Source organism: Lampetra planeri, chromosome 45 (assembly GCF_965212315.1).
Source record: "Lampetra planeri chromosome 45, kcLamPlan1.2.h2, whole genome shotgun sequence".
NCBI lineage: Eukaryota > Metazoa > Chordata > Hyperoartia > Petromyzontiformes > Petromyzontidae > Lampetra > Lampetra planeri.
This window is the reverse complement of record NC_136151.1, coordinates 5,557,210-5,569,338: the sequence shown is the minus strand read 5'-3', so window position 1 is coordinate 5,569,338 and position 12,129 is coordinate 5,557,210. Positions and strand designations below refer to the sequence as shown.

The 12,129-nt window shown below is 53.9% G+C and overlaps 1 protein-coding gene across 1 annotated transcript in view; it reads right to left on the bottom strand.

The window, feature by feature from the left end:
* LOC144733058 (E3 ubiquitin-protein ligase TRIM11-like) overlaps nt 1-12,129 on the bottom strand; it is a 39,653-nt gene that overhangs the window by 19,986 nt on the left and 7,538 nt on the right. The window contains exon 3 of the mRNA XM_078614795.1: nt 894-1,127. Within this exon, the coding sequence (XP_078470921.1) occupies nt 894-1,127 (234 nt within the window). The remainder of the gene's footprint in view (nt 1-893; nt 1,128-12,129) is intronic.

Genomic DNA, 12,129 nt, shown 5'->3' with positions numbered 1-12,129 from the left:
GGACACAGATTGATAAATAATCTAAGATAATTTAACCATATATAGACAGAGTGTATTATTGTATTTATGTAAAACCCGATGAGAATAGGAGCCAGGGCAAGAGCATTCATGGGAGGGTGACCAAAAGAAGGAAATGGCGAGGGAAATGAAAGATACCTTGGAAAATAAACAATTTGATGGAAATCTAATGTGTTAATGGGATGAAGATGCACACAGACTCTGTCTTTGTGGGTTAGTCACTTCCTTTGGTATCAGTACATATACTGTAAGTGTACTAATAGCAGGTTTTTCTTCCGATTCCGATGACGTACGTTTACGTAGGTGTATGTCATCAGAACTAAAATAATTTAACTTTATCAGCACCAAGGCTTCCACAATTTCAATGCAGGAGGGTGTTTGGCACAGTGTGGCCCCCACTATTTCAGAGTGCGGTCGTGTCGCTACCGTTCTCTGCGGTGACTACAATGTGTTTAAAAACAAAGGCGCTATGCCTCTGAATAATTTTACGCTAACTGCTAGCGTGTTCCGATACTCAACGGTGAACGGGAGCCACGCTGCAACTTGCAGACATCTGCGAATGTGAAATGGTTAACCACCGTATTGTAGGATACCACATTTCTCCTTTCCTCACACAAAACGTCCATGGCATTTCCTCGCTTGGTCTCTATTCCCAGGTTACTATAACCGTGTGTTCGTTGTTATGCTGTACTATCGAAGCTGTCAGTAGCCAGTCACTTTATGCTCCAATCCTTGGGGCCTGTACTCAGCAACCGTGGTTGAATACACACACATATAGATATGTTAATATACGTGAACCCTTTAGCCAGGTGTCTCTCTACTGCTGAGGGCTCTGTCAAACTGAGACACTCACTCAGGCTCTGCGAGCGCTCTACCTGCAGGAACGTGAACGAGTCCCTTTCCTCCTGCAGAGCGCGCAGGCACGTGGCTGCTGCCTGGAGCTCGCTGATCTCATGCTCGTGATGAGCGATGTTCTCCTCGATCTGGTACAGCAGCTCGCGCCCCTTCACGTCCACACGGTCCAGAGCTGCCTTCTCGTCCTCATCCAGCGTCTCCCTCATGCGGGTGAACTCACTTGCGATGCGAACCTTGGTCTGGGCCATGGAATCCTGCAAGGGGCGTGTGATGGATTCTATCAATTCACTTTTTTAGGGCCCTATTACCAGGTGGGAGAGGGGAGGTAGGTCCACAAACTAAACCAAGGCATATTTACTAGTCGGCCCATGTTTATCTAAACCGTGCAGTATGGCGTAATGAAGAGCAACCCAAATCGACCACATTCTGTTACAAATCAATTCCTACCACCCGAACACCGAAGCCAACTCCCTAGCTGTGCAAGTCAAACCTGGGAAGTTGTCAACCGTAATGAGGAGGGAGTTGACCAGCGCAACTAAGTATGGCCACACTAGCCTCAATGGTTAGCACGATGTTGGGAAGCCTTCATCCAGAGGTGTTTTGATAATGATCTGCAAACTATTAATACAATCGATAAGCACACAAGTTGCCTACTTCATAGATCTGTCTCTCCACCTAAACAATACAAGTATTTTGTGCACAATCTGTCAGCCCCATGGCCAGTTGATAATGCATAATTTTAGCAGAATTGCATCAGTAAAAGCAAACTCTGGATCTGTTTTGAGATGGAGTGTCTCATTAGCAGAGTTAGGCTTGCATGAATCAATGCTGGTGACCTGCCAAAAATGATACACAATGACCATATTTCCATGATATGGATCGTAATCAGATGCTAAATTAAATGATGCATGAACCTCTCCAGTTTCCTGTACTGAATCAATACTTCTTAATGTATGTACTCTCAGTTAGTGGGGCTGATGAGTTTTTTTAAGTTTCGTACATGTGTAGTATGGTTCAAGGAGACTTGGACGACGTAGTCGGAGGCACACTTATTTATTGAACACAGTTGTATATTACAGGCCGAGATATACAACACTCGAAGGGGTATCGGCCCCTTCACCCGTCTAACAGGGAGATCCCTCTATCTCTACCCCGGCTAGCTACTCCCAGGTCCTCCACTACAGGGCTAGGGGAGGCTAGCTGACCCAGCTCTGGTTAAGCTGGGATTACGGCACCCTGAGTCCCCAGACTGGCTCTTAGAAGAACATCGGCTCTGGGCTCTCGGGGCCACGCCACTGGCTTGCCCTGGTCGGTCCTGAGAAGGACAGCGATCCAGGGGAGTCCCAGGGCCTATCTAGCTGGTCTTCTTGCTTCACTGGTTTAAGCTGAACACTGAACCCCGAGCCCTCCGGCTCACCACCTTATATAGCAATTCTCCCCCTGAGGGGTGGGGCCGTGGGGGATCCCAGCGCCGTGTTAGCCCCCCAGGCTCAACGGTGCGGACGTGGATGTAAGCATCTCCTCGCATACGGGCATAACCACGCCCAGTGTGTTTGTTTGACATCCGTAACACCTCTACACATGCATCATTTTTACGTAGAGATAGATATATTAAGATGTAATGTCTGTGTATCCGTTTATATTAATATTCTCCATAACATGGTTATTTTGAGTCAATTATTAATACCATCAGGTGACTTGGTGCCCTCTTTCACAGCAGCATTTGCGTTACATTGGAAATCAATGCAGGTGACAACAAAATACAAGCATATAGCAATAGCGTTGAAGACATAAAATGTAGACACAATTAGGTAATTATCCTTACCATTAACATGTACGACACCGATACTCAATCACGAATACATGATACATTCATGCGAACTTAAATGCAATAAAACAGGGGAGGGGCTTAGACGTGGAGAGCCGGGCAGTCCATATGTAGCGTCGGATCGCGTACGCGCATGTGTAGTGCTGTGGATGGGCTGCACTAATCCGCAATTGCGGACAATGCCCATCAGGGGGGGGGGGGGGGGGGTACCGCGAACCGGTGGGAAAAGCCGTTACAATCCACAGCCCGGGTGGGAGGGGGCTACGGGGAGTTGCAGGATCCCCCGGGACCCCCACCCTCCTGGAACTCAAGGGGGCATGGCCAGAGGATGACACACCGGAGAGGTGTGTAAAAGCTGGACCTCAACACATTTTGAGGGCAGAGTTTCAAAGACTGAATACCGAAGATTGAAGGCCAGCTAGACTCGGACCCTGGCGCCTCAAGCCCGCTGCCCTTGTAAGGGCCGGGTCGAGCTTGAACCAGAGGTCGGACCCATACCTTAGCTGGGTCGGGTCAGAATAGCCTCCCTAGCCAGGATCCTGGGACCGAGAGCCTGATGTCCTTCTAAGGGCCGGGCTGAGCTGGACCAGGATCGGGACCCGCACCTTGGCGGGGTCGGGTCAGATAGCCTCCCCTAGGACATGGATAGCCGGAAGGCTGGGAGCCAGCAGGGGGCAGTGTTTAGGTCACAATAGCCGGGGGGCCATACCTCCCTAGATAAGGGGCATAATAGAGTTATTATAGCTAAAAATAAACATACCGTGTTGCCACTACCTCAACGTCTCCATAAAAGAACACACTACATTTGGTGTCAGAAGTGGCCATGGAGACTCGCGGAAGAGGCCGTGCTCTGGGTCTGGACGGCGACAACATCGCGCCAGACACCGGGGTCCTGGCGAGCCAGCGACCGCTGCCTCAGGCGCGCCGCCAGTTCCCGCCATTGCGGGTCCCGCTTCCGCCGGTGCCGCGGTGCACTATGGACCTGACGTCACATCCTGGTCGAGCGGCAACCAATCTGCGGCTGGCTCGTCATCACCAGTGCGACCGCTGCCCACGGCCTCCATCTTGGCAGTGACATCATCATCAGTGGGGGCGGCGGAGCTCTTAGCTGGCCAGCTGCAGCCCGTACAGCAACGCCTGCTGCCGCTACAAGTAGTTTCAGCTGCCGGTGGCGACTGGGTTGCATTCCAGCATCGGTTCGACTCCCACAGGGAGATAACCGGGTGGTCGGAGGCAGAGGTGCTCCGTGCCCTCCCGGCCTTGCTGGACGATGATGCTTTGGCGTCATTCATCACGCTGCCGTTGCGGGAACGCTCCACATTACAAGGTGCCTTTCGGCACATGCAGGCCATTTATGGTTCACCGTCCGACACTCGTTACCGTTTTGACATTCGGACATGGACCACCGCGGAGTCAGCCCTGGTCTACCACAGCACGCTGCTGGCCCTAGCTCGGGCCGAATACCCGCGCATGGACCAGGAAGGCATCGACTCCCTTGTCTTGCAGAAGCTGCTGCGCCTAGCTCGTGAGCTCCGTATCGTCCTCCCAGCGGCTAACAATGACGACTTCTCCCTGCGAGCTGCGCGAAGTATTTACGCGCACCTCCTGCTGCAGCGGGACACAACCATCATTGCCTGTGCTGGTGCCACTGACACCGGTGATTCCGAGGAGGACCAGCATCCTGCGCGGGCCTTTGCGTCTGCCTCGACGGGCGGCTGGCGATCAAGCAGCAGCCGACCACGCGAGGACACGCGCCACCTGAACAGGGGAACCCACCCTCAGACGGCTCATTGGTGGTCTGTTACAACTGCGGCCTGCAGGGCCAGGTCTCCTCCGGCTGCCGGGCTCCCCGTCGCGGCAACGCAGGACCTCGGGCTCAGGACCGGCGACCACCATCGACCCCGTGACAGGCTCAGGCAAGTCGCGGCACCTCATACTCTCGGCCCCCATATGACACACATGCAATCCATCACCTTCCGTGGGTTGGCTGTGCGACAGATGGGGGGGAGCTGATAAAGGGGAGTAACGATCGGGCGCTGGGACCGGGTCAGTGGTCCCAGTTGGCTGAGGAAAATCCTGAACAGCGTGCATGGAGACCAGCTAGAATGCACACAATTACTGCTGCAGGACGGGCTAAGAAAACACTTGTTTAGCTCCTGCAGAGGGCTTTTCCGCACTTTGCACCCCCCCCCCTCCATGTGTACAGTTATTACTGTAGAGTCTGTAGTTACCAATGTATAGTCAGTAGATACTACTATAGAGTCATTAGACACTACTATAGAGTCAGATACCACTATAGAGTCAGTAGATACTACTGTAGTAGGTTCAAATTAGGTGCACACACACGCAGCTTGGAGGCAACACTATTTATTAAACGGTAAGTAACATAACACTGTACATAAGGTGGTGACCACCTTCCTCAACTCACTAACACTCTGGAACACGACACAGACTGGACCAGGCAGGCAACGGCCTGCCTGGCCCAGGACGACGACTCGGGACTTGACGACCGACGATGTCTTCTCTTTGGAGTACAGTACAACAGCCTCGCTCAGCGTTCACACCACGCTTATATCTGGTTTGGCGTGGCTGGCTCCGCCCCGGCGTGGCTGGCTCTCTTCAGGCCACGCCTCCCTTCCCAGGACACGCCTCACTTCCCCCACCTCTGGGAGGGTCCGGATCCCTCCACCACGTGACCCCCCAGGCACCCCCTTGGGGCCCCCAGCCTTCGTACGGGCCGACACAGTAGTGACCTTTCTCTGTCACTACATCACCCCCCCCTGTATAAACACACAGCCGTCCCCGGCTGTAACACAACTGTGAAACATCGAAAAGGTGTGCCTCCGAACCAACAACATCAATAAATGACCGGCGACCGATAAGAAATACAATCACGTAATATATACAGAATCGACGAGGGTAAAAGGGAACCGCATAGAAAACGGGGAATTAACAACAAATATACATGAAAACTGGCTAACCCACTTACGCTCCAGCACAGCCCCCCCCCCCCCCCGTTAGAATCACGCATGCAATGACAGTCACCCGTTAGCACCCCCCCGCCTTTCCGACGTGGCGTCACAACTAGTAGCACGCGTCGGCCATATCGGGGGGGGAATTTCCATGTTACCAACCCACCGCCTTTCCGACGCGGCGTCACAACCAGTAGCACGCGTCGGCCATATCGGGGGGGGAATTTCCATGTTACCACCCCACCGCCTTTCCGACGCAGCATCACAACCAGTAGCACACGTCGGCCATATCGGTGGGATTTTAACCCAGTCTCTCTCCAAGACTCGCATCGCAGCATATAGCTGTACCGACCGAGCTGAGACCCAGTCTCTCTCCAAGACTCGCATCGCAGCATATAGCTGTACCGACCGAGCTGAGACGAGCCAGTCTCTCTCGAAGACTCGCATCGCAGCATATAACTGTACCGACCGAGCTGAGACGACCCATCGTTCACTCATTGCACAACATGCACCCTAACAACTGAGGGATACAGTCCCAACGTGACAGGACAACTCCACCTGAACCTTACGAATCTCCAGCCCACTGTTTCAACGCACCTCCGAGTGTCTCACTCTCCGGGCCGTCAGGTCAAGCCATCAGACACAGCATGATGAGACCACACTCTCTGAGCCATGTGAGCGCACAGCCCACTTGGCTAGACAAGCCACGGAGTGTCTCGATCTCCGGGCTGTCAGGTCAAGCTGTCAGACAGCATGACGGGACCACACTCTCTGAGCCATGTGAGCGCACAGCCCAATAGGCTAGACAAGCCACGGAGTGTCTCGATCTCCGGGCTGTCAGGTCAAGCCGTCAGACACAGCATGACGGGACCACACTCCCCGAGCCATGTGAGCGCACAGCCCACTAGGCTAGACAAGCCACGGAGTGTCTCGATCTCCGGGCTGTCAGGTCAAGCCGTCAGCCATTGCATGACGGGACCACACTCTCCGAGCCATGTGAGCGCACAGCCCACTAGGCTAGACATACCACGGAGTGTTTCAATCTCCGGGCTGTCAGGTCAAGCCATCAGCCATTGCATGACGGGACCACACTCTGAGCCCTGTGAGCGCACAGCCCACTAGGCTAGACATACCACGGAGTGTTTCAATCTCCGGGCTGTCAGGTCAAGCCGTCAGCCATTGCATGACGGGACCACACTCTCCGAGCCCTGTGAGCGCACAGCCCACTAGGCTAGACATACCACGGAGTGTTTCAATCTCCGGGCTGTCAGGTCAAGCCGTCAGCCATTGCATGACGGGACCACACTCTCCGAGCCATGTGAGCGCACAGCCCACTAGGCTAGACATGCCACGGAGTGTTTCAATCTCCAGGCTGTCAGGTCAAGCCGTCAGCCATTGCATGACGGGACCACAACGTTCATGTTAGACACGCAACACTCACTGGGCCATCCTGGTCAGGACCTGTGCCCCAAGATAGGTGACAGCCAGCAGCACAATTCCAAATCCCTGGCAGCATGTCACCATCGCAATTTAACACCATCACAACACATACAATTTGAATTATGATCCCCCACAGAACTGATCCAATGCCGAACAGGTACGCACAATTTGTGACGATCCCGAATATTCAATGGTCACAACAATACACCTCACATCCCGTATCCGTACACATCATCTCCGAGACTCGCATTGCAGCATGCAGCTGTACCAACCGAGTGGAGAGAGCAACGCAATTTGACGGCAATTAACGGAACCGCACCCCCGATCCATATAGAACACAAGGAGCATTCCCGCACAAAAGACATCATCTGTGCAACAACGGACAGGAACCAACCAGCGAGTTTGAAACAAACCGAACCTGTCATTTCTAAATCCCCTTCAACATTAACCATGGGACTCAGGGCATTCGAATTTTGAGAGCAAAAAAACTATACACAAACCCCAAGAATCGCCGAATTGATTAATACAGTATATGCAGTATACGAAGTTCGTACAGTAAATCGTTTGGCGCAATGCTCCATCCAGTCCCCACATGGCAACACACACAATCAATACTCCAGACAATCCGTACATAGTAAACAATCACAAGCAAGTACCCAACATTCCATACACTGTTAACAATTCCAAGCAAAGCTCCATACGGTCTGTACCTTGGCAACAATGACGATCAAAGTTTCTTACAGTTACACGTGACAATCACGAGCGAACCTCCATACAGTATACACAATAACAATGGCGATTTCGCAACAAAACGATATAACAACACGAGTCATTAACACGGCAACCTACAGGATATCAACGGAGCTCGGGACACCAACACGAATTAATCATTAACTACACCCAGAAGATACCAATCTCGACGCCGTATTTAACAACAACACTTGTTACAAGCAGAAACCCCCCATGGTCGCCGCGTCAATTTATCACGCACACAACCGGACGAACACGCTCCGCAACCCAGCGAGTAAAAAAAAAACACCCGCGATCGCAACCCGGCGCACGCAAGATGGGTGAAGTTATTATTTTTCTTGGGGACGGGTGCTTGTCATGTGACGACTCGCCTGGCAACCTTTAAATAGCGGAGCGCGGCAAGGTGGAGCACGGGGACGCCCCAAAGAATCTTGCATGATGAATACGGCCTGCTCTTGCGAACCCATCCACCCTCTCGTGCTCGAGCAGAAGACGGGGGCGCCACCCGAACGTGTGGAACTCCCCCTTCGCAGGCGTTGATGTCGGCGGGAGCGGCATTTCAGCAGCAGGAGCGGCGTTCCCGCCGCCGAAATGGCGGGAGCGGCGCTTTGGCGGGAACCGCGCCCCGACCAGCCGCCGAAATGGCGGGAACCGCGTGGCCCGCATGGCCGGGCCTCCCCTGCCAGCCCCCGCAGCGACGATGGTGTCCTCTCCCCGCGGCTCCGTCGCTCCATTCCCGACGGCGGCGAAGCAGCAGTGTGGTGACAGTCCCACCGCTCCGCGTGCAGCGCCATCTCTCTCTCTCTCTGTCACCGGGGCTGCCATCCCCGGGGCTGTCCGAAGGATGGTCGTCACACCGTCCCCGTTGTACGAAGGCGTCCAGGTGAGTTGTATATTTGTTTTTCGTGTGCCCATTTTACTTCCCTAGGATAACACCTAGCAATATTTATTTTTCCAACTTCTGACGCCAAATGTAGTAAGACCGAATTAGGTGCACACACACGCAGCTTGGAGGCAACACTATTTATTAAACGGTAAGTAACATAACACTGTACATAAGGTGGTGACCACCTTCCTCAACTCACTAACACTCTGGAACACGACACAGACTGGACCAGGCAGGCAACGGCCTGCCTGGCCCAGGACGACGACTCGGGACTTGACGACCGACGATGTCTTCTCTTTGGAGTACAGTACAACAGCCTCGCTCAGCGTTCACACCACGCTTATATCTGGTTTGGCGTGGCTGGCTCCGCCCCGGCGTGGCTGGCTCTCTTCAGGCCACGCCTCCCTTCCCAGGACACGCCTCACTTCCCCCACCTCTGGGAGGGTCCGGATCCCTCCACCACGTGACCCCCCAGGCACCCCCTTGGGGCCCCCAGCCTTCGTACGGGCCGACACAGTAGTGACCTTTCTCTGTCACTACACTACTAAGGAGTCAGTAGATACTACTGTAGAGTCAAAAGATACTCCTATAATCAGATACTGCTATAGAGTTAGATACTACAATAGAGTCAGTAGGTACTACTATAGTCAGTAGACAGTACTATAGAGTCAGATATCACTATAGAGTCAATAGATACCACTGCAGAGTCACTAGATACTCCTGACTATTTATGTAGGGTGTGTAGGTATATATGCCTACAAATAAAAATGGTGTGGCGGGGGGGGGGGGGTAAACACATTTTTGGAGGGGGGGTTGGACAATTTTTGGAAACCATTTAGATCAACTATTTACCCCCCACTTTCTATATTTTTATTTAGGCCTTCTTTAAGGCTCTTATAATTTTGTTGACAAACAAATGGACAAACAAACAGAACGATGGACTTTTATAACACTATGTAACACAATTTTTGTTCCTGGGTAGTAAGTGTAGTGACATAAGAGGGGAGGGGCTGCTGGGGGCTCTGGGACCCTAGGCAACCCAGACGCTTAAGCCCCTTGGTGCCAGGCGCTAGGTTCCCAGGCAACCCAGACGCTTAAGCCCCTTGGCGCCACCAACGGGGGGGGGGCTGTGTGTGCTCTGTGGGATATCTGGGGGCGCACACAACCCCACCCCTCGTTGGGAACGAGGCATAAAAGGGCAGCTCCCTGGACGATCGAGGCCAGTTGTAGCTCAAGACCCAAGACCCAAGACTAGCCATCTGAGGACCCTGTGACGCTGTGAGGGCCAGTGGTGGGACTCTGGAACTCCCAGCTCTACGTCCTTGTGAGGGCGAGTTCCAGAGCGTAGCCAGAGTAGTGTATCTAGGCTGTAACAGAGTATCAGGACTGTTGGAGTTTTGGATTGTAATAAAGAAGTTACCTCTACAAGTGTCTCTGGAACCCATTACATTTGGAGTCAGAAGTGGCCATGGAGACGAGAAGTAAGCCACGTACCTTCAGTCCTGATGGCGATGTCGAGGAGCAAGCAGCGATGGGGCAGCCAATGCCGGCCGACAACGACGCCGCACCACCGGCCGACAGCGACGCCGCACCGCCGGCCGACAGTGACGCCGCACCGCCGGCCGACAACGACGCCGCACCACCGGCCGACAGCAACGCCGCACCGCCGGCCGACAGCGACGCCGCACTGCCGGCCGACAGTGACGCCGCACCGCCGGCCGACAACGACGCCGCACCGCCGGCCGACGGCGACGCCGCACCGCTGGCTGAGCAGCTGTCTGCTCCGCCGACCGTCCCCTCTCTAGCGTCGGGAGCAGGGATGGAGGAGGCGCTGCTTCGCCTCGCAGAGCTGCTCTGCGCCACCGCCTCCCTCCTGGGCAAGATGCGGTGCTCACAGGCGATGGTGGGAGGGAAAGAAGAGGCGCAGCGCTCGCCCGAGCCTGCCGCCGCCGCCGCCGCCACAAACATGGTGGACGCCACCGCCGATCCTGCCACAAATGTGGGGGATACTTCCGGGTTTGTCGTCACTTCTGCCGGGGGAGCAATGACCGCTGGGAGCAACGTCACTTCCAGGCCTAGCGCGGTCAAACCAAACAACGCCGCGTCATCAGCGCTGCGACATTCACCGCCGGACGATAGCTGGCTTCAACTTACCATGCCGCATCATCAGTGCTGCGACCGGAGAGTGAGGGCACCATTCTTACTGTAACCAGCGCCGGGGCCGGCACATCGATCGACACGCTGGTCGTCGCCTCTGCTCTGGCCAGAGGTTGGAGGTCGGGAGAGCAGGCCCCTGACACTTCGTCCATCTACGCACTCCGGGTTAATGATTTTTGCGTTGACATTTTCTTTGTTGTCGTTGGGGAGTCGTGATTGTTGTTGGGTAAACTGTGTGGAGCTTCGCTCGTGAGTGTTGTCAATGTGTGTGCGAAACTTTGCTTGTGATTGTTAACAATGTATGGTTTGTATGGAGCTTTGTTCGTGATTGTTAATGTATAGCTTGTGCTGTCATTCTTAACGATGTAGAGACTGTATGGGGCATTTATCTTGAGATGGTGACATGCTGCCAGGGATTGGAATTGTCGTGCTGGCTCTCAAATATCTTGGGGTGCAGATCCTGACCAGGATGGCCCAGTGGGTGTTGCATGTCTAACACGAGAGTTGTGGTCCCGTCATGCTATGGCTGACGGCTTGACCTGACAGCCCGGAGATTGAAACACTCCGTGGCATGTCTAGCCTAGTGGGCTGTGCGCTCACATGGCTCGGAGAGTGTGGTCCCGTCATGCAATGGCTGACGGCTTGACCTGACGGCCCGGAGATTGAGACACTCCGAGGCACGTTGAAACAGTGGGCTGGAGATTCGTAGTGTTCAGGTGTAGTTGTCCCGTTACATTGGGACTGTATCCCTCAGTTGTTAGGGTGCATGTTGTGCAGTGAGTGAACGATGGGTCGTCTCAGCTCGGTCGGTACAGCTATAAGCTGCGATGCGAATCTTGGAGAGAGACTGGGTTGAAGTTCCCCCGATATGGCCGACGTGCGCGGTTTTAGGATGGAGACGCCACGTCGGAAAGGTGGGGGGTGCTAGGGGGTGACATATAATGTCGGTGGTGGTCCTCAGTGAGGGCTGCTGGGATGCAAGCACGGGATGCCTTAGAAATGCGGTTCGCGCGTGCGTCTGCCATTTCTGGGCGGGAGGAGGCAGATTTATTTTGTTTGTGTGATGTCAAATTTATATATATATATATATTTTAAAATGTAGATACTGGAGCAGCCCTGAAGTGCGACTTCTTTGCCCAATACATGGGTCGGCCCTGAAGTACGACTTCTCGACCCGGGACGTAGACAGACGTCCGGATTAGTGTGTGTAGAGGGGTGCTAGA